At 44.3% G+C, this 25,217-nt stretch overlaps 1 protein-coding gene across 7 annotated transcripts in view; it reads right to left on the bottom strand.

Moving 5' to 3' along the window:
- Positions 1 to 24,796, bottom strand: part of LOC109778402 (uncharacterized) — a 64,541-nt gene extending 39,745 nt beyond the window's left edge. The window contains exons 1-8 of one of the 7 annotated variants that reach the window (XR_012182316.1): positions 24,054 to 24,796; positions 23,616 to 23,942; positions 22,733 to 22,823; positions 17,679 to 17,756; positions 16,947 to 17,340; positions 15,564 to 15,742; positions 14,868 to 15,027; positions 12,343 to 12,591 (exon numbers count right to left, since the gene is read on the bottom strand). Coding sequence is in view for 3 of the 7 variants with exons in the window: in XM_073496853.1 (XP_073352954.1) it covers positions 12,457 to 12,591; positions 14,868 to 15,027; positions 15,564 to 15,575 (307 nt within the window). In the remaining 4 variants the exon portion in view is untranslated. Of the gene's footprint in view, positions 1 to 12,342; positions 12,592 to 14,867; positions 15,028 to 15,563; positions 15,743 to 16,946; positions 17,341 to 17,678; positions 17,757 to 21,260; positions 21,515 to 22,732; positions 22,824 to 23,615; positions 23,943 to 24,053 lie in introns of those variants that run through there. The other 6 variants (XM_073496853.1, XM_073496854.1, XR_012182317.1 and 3 more) reach the window with 6 other exon arrangements.
- Between the last annotated feature and the right edge of the window lie 421 nt (positions 24,797 to 25,217).

Genomic DNA, 25,217 nt, shown 5'->3' with positions numbered 1-25,217 from the left:
TTGATTCACGAGATAACCAAAAATCGAGGTATCAACCACTGCATGACATACAATGCCATACACCCCACGCCATAAGAAACAAAAGGCATCCAGTTCTAACCGCATAGCATAAAGTTTAGAACAACATAAACGACAGCGAATTTAACAGGCTCGCTACACCTAGCTAAAGTTTTAAACTGCAACATTTAAACACCACTGGAGGAGGAATCATCCTTGGGATGAGCCATAAGCTTCTCCTTGGACAGCAGGTTGGGGTCGATCTCCAGCTCCGCTCCAATTGCTTGTAGCACATTGAGAGGCGTGGGTGGAGGAGCATCTTCAGACTTGCCATTATCGCCAGCGTCGTCAGGATTGGGCGGGGCCTTCACTTGAATGGGCTTGGACCGCGGACGCCTCTTGGTGGGCTGGAGGGAAAGCTGCTCAAAACTCATAGGTTTAAACCCATCTAGTTTTGCCGCGCTTCTTGTACATCTTCGTACAGAAGTATCCACTAAAGGAGCCACGGTTTTCCTTCTTCTTGTCTGCTTCTTGTCATTGACCTGTGCAGAAGAAAAGACCACAGAAGAGGAGGAGTTGTCCTCCAGGCTGCCAGACACCAGCAGATTTTCAAAAGATCTCTTCCAGATCATCTCTGGAGGAAGCGGTGGCCCAGCCACAATCCTTGCCATGCCAATGAATATCTTATGCTGCTGAATGACAGGAGGTTGATATGGAACAATTGCCAAAGGATTTTCCTCAACAGCCGGCTGCACATTGTCCTGTAACTGTTGATCCTGCTGCAACTCATTTTGCTCCTCAAACTGAATCTCCACATGCTGTTCCACAGACCCAGAGCCCTTCGGCTGATCAATGACAATAGAGACCTGGTCCTGCTCTGGCACCACAGGTTGAGGCGGCTGTTGATGCTCATCCTCATTATCGCCCCAGTTTGCATTTCCCCATCCAGCATCACCATTGTTATTGTCCTGAGGCACTGGAGGTGCTATAGGCACATCGTTCCACCCCAGCATCGGGTACGGCGGAAGAACAAACATCAAATTATCTTGCAGTAGATTTCCAGGCAATGGGTGCGGATTTCCATCCAGCGGCATTGGATCCTCATCATTTGGCATCTGATCAGCGAAGTCAGCGCCCAACACATAGCAAGCAGCAGTCCACGAACCTGAGCTCCTCCCCATTCTGCATAGTCTCCAAAGACCACATCATGTGGCACCAATGGCGTGTCAGGGAAACTTGCCTCCACTAGAGTCCGAACCAAATATGGATCTTCACTATCCCATGACTGAAATTTCCCAAAAGTGCCAACCGCCTATGATATGAACTCCGTATTGCGATAATCAAGAGGAATCCCAATGAACATAAGCCAACCCTTGCGGAACCCATGACTCCCCTTAAAATTCTCTCCCTCATCATGTTTCATAAATCTAACAAAACGATCATTACCCAGAGGAAAAGGGGCATGCTGAATCAACATATATCTGATAGATGGACCACTGACTTGGAATAACCCTACCCCATGAAACCAAGGCTGAGCGGAGCGAACCAGAATACCTCTGTTTTGAAGGAACTGAACTATCTCTTCCCTGACCGGTCCAAGGGGTCCCTCCAGAGTAGGCATGACCTCAGCGACCATGTAATCCTCATGGCGGCGAGGAGGACGAGCCACAGGCGTGATGAAGGTGCGAGGAAGCCGCATGTATCCACCATCGATGATGTGATGGCCTGCCGGAACGAAACGCTGTGGATCAAGCTCATAGTTCGCCATAGCCGGCCGCTTCAAGGAGGGGATGGGGTTTTCGTCGGAAGGAGGAGAGGGGATTGGTGCAATGTGGGCGGCGACGATGTGACTGGGCAAGCTATCCCAATAACTCCGGCACCGTTCCCCTGACCGGCAGGCTTTTTCCGAAATACTCGTGCTTTGTTGCAGAGAAATTGGTCTCCAAGCCAATCCATTGGTGCGCGCGAAATCATTACAATCCCTGCTAAAGTGACCCGTGCGTGAGCAAGCCGAGCAGACCGCTCGCATTCCAGAAGAGGCTGCAAGGTGGCCCCTGAGAGAACAGACGGTACAAGTTAAAACCCGGTCCACCATGTCATTGACCATGGCACCAAACTGTTGTGCTGCTTCTTGCGTGGTTGGTATTTCCTGTAGAGGGATTGGTGGGCTTGGGATAGTAGATGCATCCAACATCTCAGAAAGTGGGGTATTCTGCGACGGGGCAGGCCCATTAACCACAGGACCAGAGATTGGCCCAGCAGATACTTCTGGGGACACTGGGCCAGAAAGGTGTGCTTCCAAAGATGATGGGCTAGATTCGAAGCTACCATTTTGAACTAGAGAAATTCCCGCTTCCGCAAATTGTGCAGAAAGATTACCAGAAACCACGGGCCTCGGATCCACAGTTATCAGATCAAGTGTGGGCGACGTGGTCAACCGGTGCAACTCCGGCAATGGTTGAACAGTACCAAACACGATAGGTGGCCAAGCTACCGTCCAATGCAAGTCAAGGGGGCGCTTGTCTAATAACAACACGCTCATGAGCAGATAGATCATAACCCCCATCCATAATAGTATCAATGCAATTTTGAGAAGCAGGATATCTATAACCTTTGCAGGCAGAATACTGTTCAAACGTGGCAAAAGACAATTTCTTCCGAACAGTGGTAGCTGACTTAAGAGAAGATCTAACTGGAGGCTTATGCATCGCCAAAAGACCCAAAGAAGATCTACGTTTAGTAGGACTAATTAGAATCCACTCAGCATCACATTCCTTACGCTAGATCTTAAGTTCCCGAACCCAATTAGGCCCTCCATTGCCCCAAAGATTGAAATAACATTTGAACAGATCGCAAGCAAATGAACGCAGATCAATAATAATAAAACCAACTTGCTTGCATGATACTTGGAAAGAGAAAACCTTGTCTTTGACGTGAAGAACCCGTAGATTGATTGCCGATCCACCAATTGCAGCCTCCAAAGCTGCCGCCACCGAATCCTCCGACAACCGGAACGCATGGTGGCTAAAGGACACAATCAATGTGAAAGCCCTCCTTCGTCCCATTGGATGGATCGTTTGACCAGTGGATCTGAAAACCTCATCAGAAAAAGCCCTACCCTTGGAGAAATCCAAGCCAAGGGTAGATCCACCAGACGAACCCATAGGAGATGGGTATTGCCTTGATCCAGAAGAGACGCCGGAGAGGATGATCGGAAGGGATCCACAGATTAGTGGAGGATGGTGGAGATCGCCGGTGGTGAGGTCAGCGCCGCGGTGGGAGGTGGGAGCGCCATTTCGGAATTGTTGCCATGTATTGCTTCTAATTTGGTCAAATACATTTGTTAGGGCTCCCTTTTAATTTGGCAGAGTGATATTGGTTTCATCTTTCATATGGTTTCTAGCTTGCATTGATTCTAACAAGTTCAAGCACCTTGTGCTTAGTTTACACTTTATACATCATACATGTCAATATGTCGCGCCGTCCTATTTTTCATACATATTCCATCCTCCTATCATGCGGCTGCCTTACATGAAAGTAGTGTTCGTCAGTATCATGCATCAATGAGTTCTGAAGAGCAAATTTTATTCCTTTTTCTTGCGGGTTTGACTTGACAAGGCAAAATCAAGAAAGAGGAAGGAAAAGAGTAAGGAAGGCGATGATGGTGGTCCTCTGCAGCAACGTAAACGGAGCATCTGTTACTGATAGTGCATTACAAGGTCCAAGTCTCCGCTCCCCTACTCCACCATCCAAGGTGCTTGCTCTAACTTGGTAGTGTGATATCTGGTTGCATGTTGCATATGGTGTCTAGCTTGTATTGCTCCTAATTAGTGTAAACTGCATCTGCTTAGCTTACACATGATACGTGTGAATATGACACGCTTTCCTGTTTTTGCTACATACTATATCTGTCTATCACACCATGTTCTTACATGAAACTACTCTTCTTTTGTATCCTGCATCAGTCACTTATGATGGAACACCTTTAAGTTGGCAGTGTGATATTGGTTTGCGTCTTGAATATGATTTCTAGCATGTATTGCTTCTAGTTTGATGAACGCCACCTATGACGAGACAGTTTTAACTTGGCAGAGTGACATTTATTGCACCTTTCATATGGTGTCTAGTTTGCAGTGCTTCTAATTTGTTGAAGTGCCTTCTGCTTAGTTACCACTTCATAGGTGTGAATATGTCAAGCCGTCCATTTTTTCATACATATTCCATCCTCGTATCATGACTTTGCCTTTCATCAGAGTAGTGCTCGTCAGTATCATGCATGAATGAGTTCTGAAGAGCGAATTATATTCCTTTTTCTTGTCGGTTTGACCTCACAATGCAAAATCAATAAAGCTGAAGGAAATTGGCAAGGCATTGGATGATGGTGGTCCTTCTGAGCAACTAAAACGGAGGTTCTCTACAGATTCTACTCCGCCATCCTCCCAAAAAAAATCGCAAGACAACGCAAGGCTAGACAGTCAACGTAGCTGTGTAGATGATGAGCACATCTCCCCTACTCCACCATCACAGGTGCTTGCTCTAACTTGGCAGTATTATATGTGGTTGCATGTTGCGTATGATGTCTAGCTTGTATTGCTTATAAATTTGTTGAATTGCATCTGCTTACTTTATACATAATGCCTGTGAATATGACACGTGTTCCTGTTTCTAGAACATACGTGTACATGATGAGCACATCTCCCCTACTCCACCATCACAGGTGCTTGCTCTAACTTGGAATTGTTATATGTGGTTGCGTTTTCCGTATGATGTCTAGTTTGTATTGCTTCTGATTATGTTGAATTGCATCTGCGTAGCTTACAACTTATACCTGCAACGATCACTTACCCATAAGACACATTTAACTTGGGACTGTGATGTAGGTTGCATCTTGCATTGTCTTCTAGCTTGTACTGCTTCTAATTTCTTGAAATGGCACTTACGACGAGACACTTTTTACCTGATAGAGTGATATTGGTTGCATGTTCATATGGTGCCTAGCTTTCATTTCTTCTAATTTTGTTGAAATGCCTTCCGCTTACTGTTTTTTCATACATATTCCATCCTCCTATCGTACGTGTGAATATGAAACGCTGTCTTTTTTGTATATATTCCATCCTCCTATCCTGCGCTTGCCTTACATCAAAGTAGTGTTCGTCTGTATCATGCATCAACCAGTTATGCGGAGCTAATTTTATTCATCTTCTTGTGGTTTTGACTTCATAAGGCAATATCAGAAAATAGGAAGGAAAAGAGTAAGTTACGGAATGTTGGTGGTCCTCCGCACCGACGCAAACAGAGACTCTCTAGATTTTCCACTGCTACTGCTAATGAAGTTGAAGTCCCAAGTCTACATGATGAGTTCATCTCCCGTACTCCATCGCAGGTGCTTGCTCTAAGTTGACAGTGTGATAATTGGTTTCATGTTGCATATGTTGTCTAGCCTGTATTTCTTCTATTTTGATTAAATTGCACCTGCTGAGTTCATACGTTATACATGTGCATATGACATGGCGTTCTGTGTCTAGAATACACTGCATCTATCTATCATACCATGTTCTTACATCAAAGTACTGCTGTTGTGTATCCCGCATCAGTCACTCATGATTGGACACTTTTAACATGGCAATTTGATAGTGGTTGCATCTTGCATTGATTTCTATGTTGTACTGCTTCTAATTTTTCGAATTGCCACTTATGACAAGACACTTTTAACTTGGCAGAGTAATATTGGTTGCATCTTTCATATGGTGTATAGCTTGCATCACTTCTATTTTCTTGAAAATCCTTCTGCTTAGTTTACACATCGTAGTTGTGAATATGTCATGCCGTCCTATTTTCCTTACATATTCCATCCTCATACGGTTGTCTTACATCAAAGTATTGCTTGTCTGTATCATGCATCAATGAGTTCTAAAGAGCGATTTTATTCTTTTGTGTTGTGGGTATGGCTTGACATGGCAAAGTCAAAAAAGAGCAAGGAAAATAATATAGTAGGGAGTGGAGTTACTCGTCGGGTGAAACGGAAAAGGATCGGCCATCCAGATTCTGCTGGTACTTATAGTGCAGTAGAAGGTCCAAGTCCACCGGCTAAATCTACAAACACAGTATCACCTGCTCCACCAGCTGTAGTATCTGCTTCAACTGTACCAGCATCTCAACGAGTTACTCGTTCATTTGCTCCGGAACTGGCCAGTTCCCAAGCTGCCTTCACACCTAACACTACTTCCGAAGCACTGCTGACACAACAGGACTTGGCAAGATCATATGAACCTCATGAGCATCAACACCAAGACGGTACCTGACCGAGTCAAGTTGCAGTTGCATGCTCCTTTATATGTACTCTCACAGTTTGATGTACACTAACACTTTCCATATTCGTTGTTGAACTAGCACCACGACGCAAGCGGAAACAGACATCAGGGATAATGCTTGACAGATTAACAAAATCTAAAGGAGGAAGAATGGAGACCCATTTTGAGGCAGGTTTAAAAAGGCCACGTGATGCTACAGAGTCAGCCAAGTTAGTATCAGAGGCAGCAGTTGCCGTTAGGTGTCATGCACGTATCCTCCCAACGTGGATCCAGTACAGGAATGAGAAAGACAATACCCAGTTTAACACCTTCCTTGACCATTTATCCGTAAGTAATGTTATTCATCGCAATTAGTAATATTGTCTTGCTCTGTCCCATACTTTCTAGCTTCCTCCTTATAAGACTCACATTCTTTTTTCAACAGATGAGGTTCAAGTTGGATCCGAAAGATGATGCAACTAAACAAGCATGCACTCATGTTTTTCAGTCTGCTCCGCGACAGTATCGTTACCACCTTTGAAAATCTCACTTTGAAGGCAAGGCTAACAATGAAATCGCCCAAACATCTCCAGTGGAATATATTACAGATGAAGACTGGACAACCCTTGTTAAACACTGGTCTGATCCAAAGTACCAGGTAGGCTATATGTATTTGATCAGACCACATATTGAACTTGTATTTATGTATGTGCCTTACAAGTGCATCTTCTTCTAGGCTAACTGTTTGAAGAACAAGACCAACTGTTCTAAAGTGAAATTCCAACAGACAACAGGATCTCATAGCTATATTGCACACTGCGAGGCTCTTGTAAATAGCTGTTACTTCCTTCTTTTTTCTGTGCCATATTATCGTATCTATATTGACTTGTTCCAAATACAGAGGAAAGCCTGTGCGGACCAAAAAGAACCTGAACCGAATGCAGTGCAAATCTTCAAGGATTGCCACACCAGCAAGATGAAGGGCATGAGCACACCGGTTCAAGCCGCTGTTGTAAGTCCTTACTCCTCCTGCCTTTGAACTGATTGGTACTGTGATGTGTTCATTTAACTACTTGGTTTGTAGCCAATGTCAGTTACTCTGTTCACTTTTATACACAGTTGTCTTAACGTATCATTTCACCTTACATGGTTTAAAAGAGATCAAGGATATTCTTTTGGTCTTGATCTGTATTCTAGTTTTTATGCTCACATGCGCACACAATGATAAAATAGCCTGTTTGTTTTATATCTGTTTGCCCATGATATGAATGATGCCATACTATGTTCATCCTACTTTAAACCATGTCTCTTTATCCTTAGATGTCAACGAATGTGAGGAAATAGACAATACAGTAGGCATGCTACATGGACATATGTTCCGAAAGTGATTTTATTATGTAGTTGGCACTACAATACATGCTAATGTATTACAGTAGTTCACCAAAATAAGTTATGTATATAAACGTGTAACCTACTTTGTTTGTTTTTGTCTCATTAGGAACTTATCTGGTACACTAATCTACAAGTTCAAACTTTCAGGAAGCTATGGAAAAAATGATTGAACAGCCACAACCACCTGAAGGTGACGAGGCTATCATAGGCACAATGTCACCTCTTGCTGCAGTGCGTCAGTATCTCTCCACTAACAGTGCAAAAAGCACCTTCCTGCGTAATTCTGGGTTGGTTGTCAAGGTAACCTCGTCCAAATCGCCTACTGAACAAAATCTTCCTGCTAGACAGAGTGATATATCTGTGCTCCAGACACAAGTCCAATCCCTAATGGACGTCATTTTGGAAACAAGAATAGTGGTTGAGAAATGTCGTCAAGATATGAATGGTTTTGAAACCAGACTATCAGACATTCGCTTTGTTGTTCAAGAGCAATGGCGGAAAAAAGGTGAAGATCGTGCTGCTCCATCAGATTCTACAGCCTGAAACATTAGCACTCACGTCAAATGATCTGTGCTTCTATACATCTGATGGTGATTTTATCTGCAAGGACTGTAAACTTTATGCCAACAGGCCTTTTGTTGTGATATAGCATTTATGCTGCTGCCAAAGGCTGCAATAATTACGACGCTATTTTTGTATAGTGTAGGTTTATCTTAGTAATGTATTCGGCCGAAAGCTTCGTAGGAGCCCAACATGCTAACATTCGTCGGACCCATTCCAATTGGGCTAAAAATGATTATGGGCCAAAATTTGCATGTAGCCCACTAAAAATATCTGGGCCTAAATCAGCATAAGATTTCATATTTTTTTGGTAGGCCTGTGCCCATAGTGGGCCTTTAACAGGCCTAAACATATTTTGGGCCCTCAGTAACAATATGCCGTTTACAGGTGTAAATATCTCGAGCCCATAAAAACATGGGCCTTTAAAAGACCGAAAGTGAGATTGGGCCCATTTACGATGCAGATCTTTCATAGGCCAAAATTCGGACGGGCCGTAAATGCGCCGACCTAATACATGGGCCTTTAACAGGCCGGAAGTTCGGTCGGGCCAGATTATCGTCATTTTTATATGGGCCGTTAATGGGCCCGATGTGACGTTGGGCCACATATGGCCCTTGGATTTGGTCTGACATTAACAGGCCGAAAATCACAACAGGCCGAAAGTGGCCCAAATCTATAGTGGGCCGCTAACAGGGCGAATGTCAGACATGGCCGAATAAGACCCAAATCCTTCACGATCATTTATGGGCCGAAAGTTTCAATGGCATATAAATGGGCCCAAATGAAGCAGGACCTTTAACAGGCCGGAAATACACCGGGTCGTAATTTGGCCCATATACTTAGCAGACTGTTAACGGGCCAGAACTGATCATGGGCCGCGATGATGACAAGTTTAGGACAGGCCGTTGACGGGCCGATTTGACACTAGACGTACGGGCCTTAACTGAGAATGTTGGGCCTTTATCTGGGCCGGCCCATTATGGTCCGCAAAATCTCACAGGCCTTTAGCTGGGCCGGCCCATTATGGCCCGCAAAATCTCGTGGGCCTTTAGCTGGGCCGGCCCATTATGATACGAAAAATCTCGTGGGCCTTTTGCTGGTGGCCCATTATGGACCGCAAAATCTTGTGGGCCTTTAGTTGGGCCGGCCCATTTAAACTTTATGGGCCACTTTTGGGCCGGTCCACGTGTCAGCATATCATAGGTGCATCTCGCCCATTGGATGAGTGACACCTGTGCCAACGTGGAGCTGACACGTGTTTCCGTTAGCCAATCAGAATTTTACACGTGGAAAATCCCCATTGGTCCGGGCTGTTAACGGGTTATCGGATCCAAAACCGGACCCGATAGCTTAACGGTGTTCCGTTACAGTGGATGCCACGTGTCGGTCACCCTTGACGAAAGCACTTCTGTGACGCGTGATTTATCGTCAAGGAAGTGGACACTTCCGTGATGATAATTTTGGTGATGTCATGGAACACTTCTATGACAGCACAAGTATGACTATCTTGAATCTGTCATAAATTTGTCATGGATGTACATGCATGACAGAAAACGTGACCTACTGTGACAAACACGTATCATCACGGAAGTGTATTTTTTTGTAGTGTGAGTGACATCTCATGAGCAACAGTTCTTCCAATGACTTCCGTTGGCTTGGGATCTTTGTAATTGGGCATCATTTGGATCAATGTGCACACGGTATCATATTTTCCATCCAAGGCTCTGAGGATTATCTTGATGATGAATCTATCGGTCATCTCTTCACTCCCTAAGCCGGCAATCTCATTTGTGATGAGAGCAAGCCTAGAGTACATTTCAGCGACACCTTCACCATCCTTCATTTTGAAATTATCAAGTTGACTTTGAAGCACATCCAATTTGGATTCCTTGACGGAGTCGGTACCTTCGTGCATATCAATCAAAGTATCCCAAATTTCCTTTGCATTCTCAAGACGGCTGATTTTGTTGAATTCTTCGGGGCACAATCCGTTGAAGAGCATATCGCAAGCTTGAGCATTGTATTGCAGCATCTTCAACTCTTCCGCGGTAGCTTCACGGTTCAGTTCTCTTCCATCAAAGAATTCACCTTGTAAGCCAATACACACAATAGCCCAAACGGTGGGGTTATGTCCAAGAATATGCATTTTCATCTTATGCTTCCAACTAGCAAAATTAGTAGCATCAAAGTAAGGACCTCTACGATGGTAATTTCCCTGGCTAGACGCCATACTCTCCTAGGGTGTGAAACCAATGCTATGATCACCAAAAGCTATGGAAATCAAGGCAAATGGAGACCAACGCTCTGATACCACTTGTAGGATAGAAAGTATGTCTAGAGGGGGTGATTAGACTACTTGACCAAATAAAAATCTAGCCTTATCCCAATTTTAAGTCTTGGCAGATTTTAACAACTCTAGAACAAGTCAAGCAATCAACCTACACATGCAAGTCTAAGAGTATAGCAGCGGAATGTAAAACATTTGCATGTGAAGGTAAAGGGAGGAGTTTGGAGGCAGCAAACGCAATGTAGATGCGGAGATTTTTTCCCATGGTTCCGATAGGTGGTGCTATCGTACATCCACGTTGATGGAGACTTCAACCCACGAAGGGTAATGGTTGCGCGAGTCCACGGAGGGCTCCACCCACGAAGGGTCCACGAAGAAGCAACCTTGTCTATCCCACCATGGCCATCGCCCATGAAGGACTTGCCTCACTAGGGTAGATCTTCACGAAGTAGGCGATCTCCTTGCCCTTACAAACTCCTTGGTTCAACTCCACAATCTTGACAGAGGCTCCCAAGTGACACCTAACCAATCTAGGAGACACCACTCTCCAAAAGGTAGTATATGGTGTGTTGATGATGAACTCCTTGCTCTTGTGCTTCAAATGATAGTCTCCCCAACACTCAACTCTCTCTCGCAGATTTGGATTTGGTGGAAATATGATTTGAGTGGAAAGCAACTTGGGGAAGGCTAGAGATCAAAATTCTTGTGGTTGGAATGGAATATCTTGGTCTCGACACATGAGTAGGTGGTTCTCTCTCAGAAAATGTATGCTGGAAGTGTAGGCATGTTCTGATGGCTCTCCCCTTGAATGGAGTGGGTGGAGGGGTATATATAGCCTCCAGACAAAATCTAACCGTTACACACAATTCACCAAACTCGGTGGGACCGAATCAGAAAACTCGGTCAGACCGATTCAGTTCAAAATGTGAACATTAGGCTTTTCGGTTGGACCGGCATGTCAACTCGGTGGGACCGATTTCATTAGGGTTAGGGCATAACGTAATCTCGGTGAGACCGACTACACAAACTCGGTAGGACCGACTTTGGTAATAAGCTAGCCAGAGAGTTGGTCAGGCAAACTCGGTGGGACCGATTCACTCATTTCGGTGAGACCAAAATGTTACGAAGGGAAACAGAGAGTTTGCAATCCCATCTCGGTGAGACCGAGATCCCTATCACTGAGACCGAAGTGACTAGTGTTTCTGGCTGTGGCTATGTCAAATGAACTCGGTGGCGCCGGATAGATCAAATCGGTAGGGCCGAGTTTGACTTTTGGTTTGGGACATATGTGGATATGAGAAAGTGCTTGAGGGTTTTTGGAGCATATCACTAAGCATTTTGAGCAAGCAGCCCATTAAGCAACATCTCATCCCCTTTTAATAGTATTAGCTTTTCCTATGGACTCAATGTGATCTTGGATCACTAAAATGAAAAAGTAGAGTCTTGAGCTTGAGCCAATGTGTGTCCATAGCATTTTGAGGGGTCCACATTTCTGATCCATGCCATGCCAATCATTGAACTTTCTGAAATGATCATCTTGAAATAGTATTAGTTCAATGAGCTATATGTTGTTAGTAATTACCAAAACCACCCAGGGATAGTTGCACTCTCATGGTTAACAGGTTCGGGAAGTACATATAGATTTTTTATCTTGGGGGACAAGTAAACTGTAGAAAAACGGAGTCCGTAAGGTGTCCCAGGTGGGCACAACCCATGCCCACCAGGGTACGCTTCCTGGAAGTTCCTTATTTTTCTAAATATTCCAAAACTGACAAAAAAATATTTTTCCGGATTTTTCGGAGTCCGTTTACTTACCGTATCACGTACCTCCTTATTTTCATGATTCTTGAGTGTTCCGGAAGGACTCTTTTATGTGTTCTTCCGGTGTCAAAATTTGGATAATATTACTTTCAACATTAATGGGCGTACCGGAGATTTGATGTTTTATTCGTCGCCCATTGACAACCTTCGGGTTAGTACCTTCGGCATTATTTATTTTGATGGCTCCAGACCGATAAACCTCCTTGATAACATAGGGGCCTTCCCATTTTGAGAGGAGTTTTCCTGCAAAGAATCTGAAATGAGAGTTGTACAATAGAACATATTCTTCGACTTTAAACTCACGCTTTTGGATTCTTTTGTCATGCCATCTTTTAACTTTTTATTTGAACAATTTTGCATTTTCATAAGCTTGGGTTCTCCATTCATCTAAAGAGCTAATACCAAATAACCTCTTTTCACCAGCAAGTTTGAAATCATAATTGAGCTCTTTGATGGCCCAATATGCTTTATGTTCTAACTCAAGAGGCAAATGACAAGCTTTTCCATAAACCATTTTATAAGGAGACATACCCATAGGATTTTTTATATGTTGTTTTATAAGCCCAAAGTGCATCATGTAATTTCTTAGACCAATTCTTCCTGGACCTATTGACAGTCTTTTACAAAATTAATTTTATTTCTCTATTGCTAAGTTCAACTTGACCACTAGACTGAGGATGATAAGGTGATGCAATTCTATGGTTAACATCATACTTGGCAAGCATTTTACGGAAAGCACCATGAATGAAGTGTGAACCACCATCAGTCATTAAATATCTAGGGACTCCAAACCTTGGGAAAATAACTTAAGCATTTTAATAGAGGTGTTGTGATCAGCACTATTGGTTGGAATAGCTTCTACCCATTTAGTAACATAATCAACCGCAACCGAAATATGTGTATACCCATTAGAGGAAGGAAAAGGTCCCATGTAATCAAATCCCCAAACATCAAATGGTTCAACAGCAAGTGAATAATTCATAGGCATTTCTTGACGCTTACCGATAGTACCTATTCTTTGACATTCATCACAAGATAAGACAAACTTATAGGCATCCTTGAAGAGAGTAGGCCAATAAAATCTAGATTGCAATACCATGTGAGCAGTTCTATCTCCAGCATGATGCCCTCCATAAGCTTCGGAGTGACATTTCCGTAGGATTTGTCCTTGTTCATGCTCAGGTACACAATGTCTAATAATACCATCTACTCCTTCTTTATAAAGATTTAGGTCATCCCAAAAGTAATGTCTTAAATCATCGAAGAATTTTTTCTTTTGTTGGTATGTAAAGCTAGGTGGTAAATATTTAGCAACAATGTAATTAGCATAGTCAGCATACCAAGGAGTATTATGAGCAACATTTATTGCAGCTAACTGCTCATGAGGAAAACTATTATCAATAGGTAGTAGTTCATCAAGCACATTTTCAAGCCTAGACAAGTTATCAGCTACGGGGTTCTTAGGTCCTTTTCTATCAGTAATATGCAAATCAAATTCTTGTAGCAAGAGAACCCATCGAATAAGTCTAGGTTTAGCATCTTTATTTTCCATAAGATATTTTATAGCAGCATGGTCAGTGTGAACGATAACTTTAGAGTCAACAATGTAAGATCTACATTTATCACAGGCAAACACCACTGCTAGAAATTCTTTTCAGTAGTAACATAATTTCGTTGAGCACTGTCTAGAGTTTTACTAGCATAATGAATAACATTTAGTTCCTTATCGACTCTTTTTCCTAGAACATCACCAATAGCATAATTACTAGAATCACACATAATTTCAAAAGGCAAGTTCCAATCAGGTGCTTGAACAATAGGTGCAGAAATTAAGGCTTTCTTGAGTGTTTCAAAGGCTTCAAAACAATCATCATAAAAAACAAAAGGGACATTTATTGCAGCTAACTTCTCATCACGAAAACTATCATCAATAGGTAGTGGGTCATCAAGCACATTTTCAAGCCTAGACAAATTATCAGCTACGGGGTTCTCAGCTCCTTTTCTATCAATGATATGTAAATCAAATTCTTGTAACAAGAGAACCCATTGAATAAGTATAGGTTTAGCATCTTTCTTTTCCATAAGATATTTAATAGCAGCATGGTCTGTGTGAATGGTTACTTTTGAATCAATAATATAAGGTCTAAATTTATCACAAGCAAACACCACTGCTAAGAATTATTTTTCAGTAGTAGCATAATTTCGTTGAGCACTGTCTAGAGTTTTACTAGCATAATGAATAACATTCAATTTCTTATCAACTCTTTGTCCTAGAACGGCACCAACAGCATAATCACTAGCATCACACAAAATTTCAAAAGGCAAGTTCCAATCAGGTGGTTGAACAATAGGTGCAGAAAGTAAGGCTTTCTTTAGTGTTTCAAAGGCTTCTAAACAATCATCATAAAAAACAAAAGGAATATCCTTTTGCAAAAGATTAGTAAGAGGCCTAGAAATTTTAGAAAAGTCTTTGATAAATATCCTATAGAAACCAACATGACCTAAGAAACTACGAATACCTTTTATATCTTTAGGACATGGCATTTTCTCAATTGCATCAACCTTAGCTTTTTCCACTTCAATACCTCTTTCAAAAATTTTATGACCCAAGACAATGCCTTCATTAACCATAAAGTGGAACTTCTCCCAATTCAAGACAAGATTTGTTTGTTCACATCTCTGCAAAACACGATCAAGATTGCTTAGACAATCATCAAAAGACTTCCCATAAACAGAGAAATCATCCATGAAAACCTCAACAATCTTTTCACAAAAGTCAAAGAATATAGCAGTCATACATCTTTGAAAGGTAGCAGGTGCATTACATAAACCGAAAGGCATACGTCTATAAGCATAGGTTCCAGCGGGACAAGTAAAAGTTGTCTTTTCTTGATCAAGTTGAGAAACAGGTATTTGTGAAAACCAGAATATCCATCAAGGTAGCAACAATGTGTGTGCTTAGATAATCTCTCAAGCATTTTATGAATAAAAGGCAGAGGGTAATGATCTTTTCTAGTTGGTTTGTTTAATTTTCTAAAATCAATTACCATTCTATAACCTGTAACTATTCTTTGTGGAATAAGTTCATTCTTATCATTAGGAACAACAGTTATACCTCCTTTCTTAGGGACACAATGAACAGGACTTACCCATCTACTACCAGCTATAGGATAGATTATACCTGCTTCCAAAGGTTTTAAGATTTCCGTTCTTACCACTTCCTTCATTTTTGGATTTAACCAACGTTGGTGATCAACAACCGGTTTAGCATCATGGTTCCATATTAATTTTGTGCTGACATAGAGTGGGACTAATGCCCTTTAATCATCAAGAGTATATCCAATAGCAGCTCGGTGCTTCCTTAGAACTTTCAATAATCTTTCTTATTCATGTTCTGAAATGTTAGCACTAATAATAAGAGGATATATCTTCTTTTCATCAAGATAAGCATATTTCAAAGTGTCTGGCAATTGTTTTAATTCAAACACAGGATCACCTTTAGGTGGAGGAGGACCTCCTAGAGTTTAAATAGGCAAATTGTGTTTAAGTAGAGGACGTTGTTCAAAGAAAATCTTATCGATTTCATTTCTTTCATGCATGTGAAAATCATTTTCATGGTCTAGCAAGTATTGTTCTAAAGGATCAGTAGGTGGTACATCAATAGAAGCAAGACCAATTAATTCATCCTTACTAGGCAATTCTTTTTCATGAAGCATTCTACTAAACTTGGAAAAATTAAACTCATGAGACTCATCACCAAAACTAACACCGAAAATTTGTTTCTCACAACCTATCTTAGCATTAACGGTGTTCAAGAAGGGTCCACCAAAGATAATGGGGCAAAAGTCATCTTGTGGGGAACCAAGAACAAGAAAATCAGTAGGGTATTTTATTTTCCCACACAAGACTTCAACATCTCTAACAATCCCAATTGGTGATATAGTGTCTCTATTAGCAAGTTTAATAGTAACATCAATGTCTTCTATCTCCGCGGGTGCTATGTCATTCATAATTTCTTAATATAAGGTGTAAAGAATAGCACTCACACTAGCACCTATGTCACATAAACCATGATAACAGTGATCTCCTATTTTAACTGAGATGACGGGCATGCCAACAACAGGTCTATGTTTATCCTTTTTTCAGGTTGGCAATTCTAGCAGCTTCTTCATAGAAGTAAATAACATGCCCATCCATATCTTCTTCCAAGAGATCTTTAACCATAGCAATAATAGGTTCTACTTTAATTTGTTCATTAGGTTTAGGTGTTTTAATATAGCTTTTGTTGACCAAAGTTGAAACCTTAGCATGTTCCTTTATCCTAACAGGGAAAGGTGGTTTCTCAATATAAGCAGTAGGAACAACTGGATCAATATTGTAAATTATAGTTTCTTCTTTAACTGGTAGCGGTTCTTTGATTTCTTCTTTAATAGGTGGGTGATATTTAAACCAATTCTCTTTAGCGAGATCAACATGAGTAGCAAATGATTCACAAAAGAAGGCTACTATCTCAGAGTCAAGTCCATATTTAGTGCTAAACTTTTGAAAAGCATCGGTATCCATAAAAGATTTAACACAATCATACTTAAGTTTAATACCTGAATCTTTTCCTTTGTCGAGTTCCCAATCTTAAGAGTTGCGTTTGATTCTTTCCAAAAGATCCCACCGGAATTCAATAGTCTTCTTCATAAAGGAACCAGCACAAGAAGTATCAAGCATGGTTTGATCATTATGAGAAAGCCGAGCATAAAAGTTCTGGATAATAATTTCTCTTGAGAGCTCATGATTGGGGCATGAATATAACATTGAGTTCATCCTCCCCCAAGCTAGAGCGATACTTTCTCCTTCACGAGGCCAAAAATTATATATATAATTCCGATCACGATGAACTAGATGCATAGGATAATATTTTTGGTGGAACTCCAATTTTAATCGGTTCCAATTCCAAGATCCAATATCATCGCATAGCCTATACCATGGCAATGCTTTTCCCTACAAAGATAAAGGGAAAACCTTTTTCATAACTTCATCTCCGGGTAAACCTGCAAGCTTGAACAATCCACAAATTTGTTCTACATATATCAAGTGCATATCAGGATGTTAGGTTCCATCTCCTGCATAAGGATAGCTAGCAGTTGTTCTATCATACCCAAAGTAATTTCATATTAAATATTTTCAGTAGGTGCAGTAGGTTGAGGGGTAGCTAATTGTGGTTCTGGTTGAGGTGAAGATACCCCGAACAAACCCCTCAAAGGATTGTTTTCCACAGTAACAAGTGACAATAAATTTCAGCACACTATATAAATGTTCCCTTACCAAATTCCACTTACCAAAGGCGCTTCACTCCCCGGCAACGGCGCCAGAAAATAGCCTTGATGACCCACAAGTATAGGAGATCAATTGTAGCTCTTTTCGATAAGTAAGAGTGTCGAACCCAACGAGGATCAGAAGGAAATGACAAGTAGTTTTCAGTAAGGTAATGTCCGCAAGTGCTGAAATTGTAAGTAACCGAGTAGTTTGATAGCTAGATAATTTGTAACGAGCAAGTAATGATAGTAGTAACAAAAGTGCAGCAAGGTAGCCCAATCCTTTTGAGGCAAAGGACAGGCCAAAACGGTCTCTTATGATAAGCAAAGCGTTCTTGAGGGTACACGGGATTTTCATCTAGTCACTTTCATCATGTTGGTTTAATTCGTGTTCGGTACTTTGATAATTTGATATGTGGGTGGAGCGGTGCTTAGGTGTTGTTCTTACTTGAACAAACATCCTACTTATGATTAACCCTCCCACAAACATCTGCAACTACGAGAAAAGTATTAAGAATTAATTCTAACCATAGCATTAAACTTTTGGATCCAATCGGTCCCTTACGGAATAGCGCATAAACTGGGGTCTAAGCTTTTGTCACTCTCGCAACCCATCATCTAATTGCTACTCCCCAATGCATTCCCTTAGGACCAAATATGGTGAAGTGTCATGTAGTCGACGTTCACATGACACCACTAAGGGAATCACAACATACATACTATCAACATATCGAACACATATCAAGTTCACATGATTACTTGCAACATGATTTCTCCCATGACCTCAAGAACAAAAGTAACTACTCACAAATCATAATCATGCTCAATATCAGAGGGGTATTAAATAGCATATTTTGTCGCCACTGCCTCGGGTGCCTGCACCTCGTGCCCCCGCGGCACCGGCACCCAACTGTCGAGGATCTTGCCGGCGTACGGTCGTTCGGAGCGCTTGATGGCGACCTCCCGCCCGTCGGGCAGCTTCGCTCAGTAGAGCAGCCGCGGCCTCCCCTTGCCCAGCAGAGCAGCAGGGACAGCGGCGCGCAGGAGCTCCTCCATGGCGCGCCCCCTGGTAGCGCGCGTTCGCCAGCCGCATGCAGAGAAGAGTGGTCCTTCCTTCTTAGCCGTGGAGAGCATCGAGCGCCAGCACCAAGCTGCCACCCGCCTCTCCAGTTCCCCGCCCCATCCGGCGGTGCTGCCCTCCCCGCCGCTGTCGCACAACTCTGCGGCGGCGGCGGCGAATGCGCGCTGGACGCCGACCAAGGAGCAGATCGGCATGCTGGAGGGGCTGTACCGGCAGGGGCTGCGCACCCCAACAGCCGAGCAGATACAGCAGGTCACGGCGCGGCTGCAGAAGCACGTCCCCATCGAGGGCAAGAACGTCTTCTACGGGTTTGGGTGCTGTAGTTACTTTTGTCCTCCCCAAGATGGGAGAGTTGTTGGTGATGATGATGACAATGATTTCCCCCTCCGGGAGGGAAGTTCCCCCGGCGGAATCGCTCGACCGGAGGGCAAAAGTGCTCCTGCCCAAGTCCTGCCTCGAGACGGCGGTGCTTTGTCCCGAAAGCCCTCTCCTTATTTTTTTAGGGCAAAATGACCTATATACCAGAACATGGGAACCGGAGCTGGGCCTGGGTGAGCACAATCCACCAGGGCGCGCCTGGGCTCCCTGGCGCGCCCAGGTGGGTTGTGCCCACCTGGTGGGCCCCCTCTGGTAGTTATTTGCTCCAATATTCTTCAAACATTCCATAAAAAAATCTCCGTGAAGTTTCAGCTTGTTTGGAGTTTTGCAGAATAGGCGGGCAGACGTAGCTTTTCCAGGTCCAGATTTCCAGCTGGCGGAATTCTCCCTCTTTGTGTATACCTTGCATATTATGAGAGAAAAGACTCTAGAATTACTCCAAAAAGAATTATTATGGATAAAAACATTATAAATAACAGTAAGGAAACATGATGCAAAATGGACGTTCATGCACCGCTACGTGACAGACCTATTGCAGGAGCAGATGCAGACGTTATGAATGTTTGACAAGCTCGGTATGATGACTACTTGATAGTTTAGTGCACCATGCTTTACGGCTTAGAACCAGTACTTCAAAAATGTTTTGAATGCCACGGAGCATATAAGATGTTCCAAGAGTTGAAATTGGTATTTTAGACTCATGCCCATGTCGAGAGGTATGAGACCTCTGACAAGTACTTTGCCTACAAGATGGAGGAGAATGGCACAGCCAGTGAGCATGTACTCAGAATGTCTGGTTACTACAATCACTTGAATCAAGTGGGAGTTAATCTTCCCGATAAGATAGTGATTGAGAAAGTTCTCTAGTCACTATGACCAAGTTACTAGAACTTCGTGATGAACTATAATATGCAAGGGATGACGAAACGATTCCCAAGCTCTTCGCGATGCTGAAATCGACGAAGGTAGAAATCAATGTCGGTGTCAAAACCGGCAGATCTCGGGTAGGGGGTCCCGAACTGTTCGTCTAAGGATCAAAGGTAACAGGAGGCAAGGGACACAATGTTTACCCAGGTTCGGGCCCTCTTAATGGAGGTAATACCCTACATCCTGCTTGATTGACTTTGATGAGTATAGGGGTTACAGGAGTTGATCTACCTCGGGATCGTAATGGCTAAACCCTAGATGTCTAGCCTGTATGATTATGATTGCCTCTATGGACTAAACCCTTCGGTTTATATAGACACCGGAGGGGGCTAGGATTGTACAGAGTCGGTTTACAGAGAAAGGAATCTTCATATCCGAACGCCAGGCTTGCCATCCACGCAAAGGAGAGTCCCATCCGGACACGGGGGAAGGCCTTCTATCTCGTATCTTTACGACCCATCTGTCTGGCCCACGTCACATAGCCCGAACACCCGAGGACCCCATAATCCAGGACTCCCTTAGTAGCCCCTGAACCAGTCTTCAATGACGATGTGTCCGGCACGCAGATTGTCTTCGGCATTGCAAGGCGGGTTCCTCCTCCGAATACTCCAAAGTAGTTTCCCGAACAAGAGATCTATATCCGGCTCTGTATAACAAGTTTATCCTGCCAACCTTAAAAGCATAATACTTAAAATATATCCTTTGATAGCTTTTTCCGGCAAAACGTCATGTTTGGCGCCGCTATCATTTCGAACCATTTTTTTGGCCTCCCGCCCTGCGTTTTAATACGCAACTCCCATTGACACGTCTTGTCAAAGCAGAGATCGTGTCCCCTTATTGCGGGATTCTCATCAATACGAGTTTTGATAACCTAACCATGCTGTTCGCATGACCCCTTGGGAACATACGAGTTTTAAGGCTCGAGGGAGGGGATGCTTGATATTCGCAGTCCATATAAGTGGATAGAATCCAACTCTTCCGCCCACACCTCATTCTCCCTCTGCCTCTCCTACCTCGAGCTCCAGCGCCCAAGTTCCAAGCTTTTCTCCCCTCTGCAACTCCTCCGACCATGGCCGGCTCTCAAGGCAAGTGGGTGGTGTAACACCCACGATGCGGCTATATCTCCCACGTGTCGAGGCACGACTTAGAGGCATAACCGCATTGTGGTTTAGTCGCAAGAAGGGTCATCTTCACACAATCCCATGTAATGAACAAGAATGGGATATAGAGTTGGCTTACAATCGCCACTTCACACAATACATAAATAAAACATACATCATTCAGAGATACCCACATAGGTCCGACTACGGAACCAAAATAAAAGAAGACAACCCAACTGCTAGATCCCTGATCGTCCCAACTGGGCACCACTACTGATCAACATGAAAAGAAACAACACAACGAACAAGATCTTCATCGAGCTCCCACTCGAGCTCAGTTGCGTCACCTGCACTGGTATCCCTGGCACCTGCAACTGTTTTGGAAGTATCTGTGAGTCACGAGGACTCAGCAATCTCACACCCGCGAGATCAAGACTATTTAAGCTTATAGAAAAGGATGGGGTAGTGAGGTGGAGCTGCAGCAAGCACGAAGCTTATATGGTGGCTAACATACGCAAATGAGAGCGAGAAGAGAAGCAACGGAACGGTCGTGAACTAGCAATGATCAAGAAGTGATCCTGAACTCCTACTTACGTCAAACATAACCCAGAAACCGTGTTCACTTCCCGGACTCCGCCGAGAAGAGACCATCACGGCTACACACGCGGTTGATGCGTTTTAAATAAGGTCAAGTGTCAAGTTCTCTACAACCGGATATTAACAAATTCCCATCTGCCACATTACCGCGGGTGCGGCTTTCGAAAGATAATACCCTGCAGGGGTGTCCCAACTTAGCCCATTATAAGCTCTCACGGTCAATGAAGGATAAACCTTCTCCCAGGAAAACCCGATCAGTCTCGGAATCCCGGTTTACAAGACATTTCGACAATGGTAAAACAAGACCAGCAAAACCGCCCGAATGTGCCGACAAATCCTGATAGGAGCTGCACATATCTCGTTCTCAGGGCACACCGGATGAACACTACGTACAACTAAAACCAGACCTCGAGTTTCCCCGAGGTGGCGCTGCAAGTGGCTCTAGTTTGGACCAGCACTCAGAGGAACACTGGCCCGGGGTTTAAAATAAAGATGACCCTTGAGGCTTAGGTAGGCAAATGGTGAAACCAAGGTTGGGCCTTGCTGGAGGAGTTTTATTCAAAGCGAAGTGTCAAGGGGGTCCCGTAAATCACCCAACCGCGTAAGGAACGCAAAATCAAGGAACATAACACCGGTATGACGGAAACTAGGGCGGCAAGAGTGGAACAAAACACCAGGCATAAGGCCGAGCCTTCCACCCTTTACCAAGTATATAGATGCATTAATTAAATAAGAGATATTGTGATATCCCAACATAAACATAATCCAACATGGAGCAATCTTCATCTTCACCTGCTACTAGCAACGCTATAAGAGGGGCTGAGCAAAAGCGGGAACATAGCCAAACAATGGTTTGCTAGGAAGGGTGACAAAGGTTAGAGGTTCATGGCAATTTGGGAGGCTTGATAAGCAAGTGGTAGGTAACGCGGCATAGCAATCGAGCGAACAACTAGCAAGCAAAGATAGAAGTGATTTCAAGGGTATGGTCATCTTGCCTGAGATCCCGCAAGGAAGAAGAACGAGTCCATGAAGAAGACAAACGGACGGAGTCGAACGAATCCTCACAACTCCGGAACGAAACCGAAGCTAACGAGAGAAGCAACCCGGAAAGAAACAAACAACATAGTAAACAACCACCACATACACATGGCATGATGCACAAACAATTATGATGCATGACCGGTTTAATGAGGCATGGCATGGCAAAATGCACAAACAATACTACAAATTAAGTGGAGCTCAATATGCAACGAGTTGCATATTGACGAAACACCACATTCAAGTTATTTAGTATCGCTCTTGTTTATGTACCCAACAATATTAAATGTTGATTAACATGGCAAGAGGTGAAGCATAAGTAAACTACACATTCTAAGCAATTTAAATGAGGCCGGAACAACAAACAACAATTCCGGAAAATCCTCATGTGCATATTTTAGATTTGGTACTGTTCTGCCCTAAACACAATTTTAATGTTGTTAAACAGCAAAATGAAGTGCACCATGTTAAACTAGGCATTTTTCTACCCCATTTGCATATAAAGTTTATTAAAATCCGAGTTACGATTATTTAGTTATGAAATAAATCATTTTAACATGGCATTTATGCAAAATTAAATAAACAGCATTTTAAACATTTTAACATGGGATGAAAGTGGCAAATTATTAATATACACAAAATTCTAAGCATTTTACATATATAAATTATTTTAATCCGATGCATGGTTGTGAAGTTATTAAATGCATGAAGTGCAAGGGTTTTACTGTAAAACTAATTCACTAGATAATTAGACAAATTTGTTGACAGGAAAAAAAAAACAGAAGCGGGCCGAATCTGCTAGCCCAACAGAAGGGAAAAGAGGCGCTGGGGTGGCCTCACCATGGGCCTCGGCCCGGTCGGTGGAGAGGCAAGGCAGGCCGGCTGGCTGGACTTGGGCTTCGCAGGCAGATCGAAGTGAGGCAGGGCGTGGTCAACGCGCGGAGGGGAGACCGGTTCGGGGCGATGCAGACAAAGGGCGAGCGGCTTCGATGCAGAGGAAGCAGGCGAGCACAGGAGGCCGGGGATGGGCGGGCGGAGGGGCGCTGGATCCGGGCGACGGCAGGAGGTGAAGGGCGGCAGGAGGCGGTGGATTCGGGCGGTGGAGGTCGTCGGGGTCCCGTTCCCTGCCGAATTGAAGCGGGGCGGCTCCATGGCTGCTATTGAAGCCTGAAGAAATGAAGGTCGGGGAGAGGATTCAGAGAGGGAACAGGGAAGGAAGCTAGGAGCGACGGCGGGATAGAGAGGCAGCAGAGGCACGGCACTCTCCGGTGACCTCACCGGACGTGCGACAGGGAGGCGGCCCCATGGACTTGGCGGGGCGGCGGGGAACCGAGCCGATCCGGCCGGAGTTGAGGCGAAGGCGTGAGGCTAAGGCGAGGTTCGGGACGACGAACGCGGGCGCCTGCTAGCTGGTCTTGGCGCGGACGACGGGGCACCTGACCATAGCAGCAGAGAGGGAGCAGAGAGATTAGGGAGGTGGAGAAGGACGGAGGAAAAAGAGAAAGGCGACGGGGGCTGGCCTGGGTGGTGGAGGGCGTCGGCAGGAGGAGGCAAGGTGCTGGCCTGCGAGTCAACGGCGGCGACGAGACTGACGAAGTGGCCGTCGGGGTCACAGAGCTCGTGCGCGACCAGAGGAGCTCGGGGGCTCGGGCGCGCGAGGCTGGAAGAAGCTCCGGCTGGTCGAGGTACTTGGCGACGCGGGCGCCTGGGAGAGGGACTCGGTTGCAGGAGAGGCCCGGCGGGGCAGCGCGTGGAGGAGGGCACTGGCATGGCCGAAGCCCCGGTGGGCTTGGGCGGCGACGAGGCCAGTCTCTGGCGAAGCAGAGGCGCGGAGACGAGGAGGACAGCCTCGAGCGTGAGGGAGCTCGTGGGTGGCTGGTGGAGTGGATGGATGATCGAGGAAGGCTTGCTGTGGTTGGGCGGCGACGCAAAACGAGGGAGGTGGTCGGAGCGATCTGGTTGGGTGGGATGGATCCCGATGGGGATTTGGTAGAGTGGCGGCGCGGCTGGGAGGATGGGACAGGTCCCTAGATTTTAGGGTTGTCCACTATTTATACTGCAATGAGATTAGGGTAGGGGCTATCACGTCCCTACGATCGTAATCGGACGGCTGGGAAAATATAGGTTAGGATGTCCGATTAAGAAAACGGAGATATTTTAGGGATGTTGGGGGATGATCCGGACCCATCGGTAACGACAACCCGGGTCGGGTTCGGGACAATCTCCGGACGCGCGCGAGGGGGTCGGTGGTTGTGCACAGGGGGTCAGATGGTCAGACAAGAGAGACTCGAAAATCCGGTTAGACTCAGAACGGTCAATGAACGCAAGGGGGAACACGGCAACTACGAGCGGATGCAAGTTTGAAAAACAATGACGGCAACAGAGTGCCGATGCAATGCGAATGATGCGATGAAGAATGCAACAACAAAATAAATAACCGAG

This window comes from Aegilops tauschii, chromosome 4 (assembly GCF_002575655.3).
Source record: "Aegilops tauschii subsp. strangulata cultivar AL8/78 chromosome 4, Aet v6.0, whole genome shotgun sequence".
NCBI lineage: Eukaryota > Viridiplantae > Streptophyta > Magnoliopsida > Poales > Poaceae > Aegilops > Aegilops tauschii.
The sequence above is the reverse complement of the archived record's forward strand: the minus strand, read 5'-3'. Positions and strand labels throughout refer to the sequence as shown.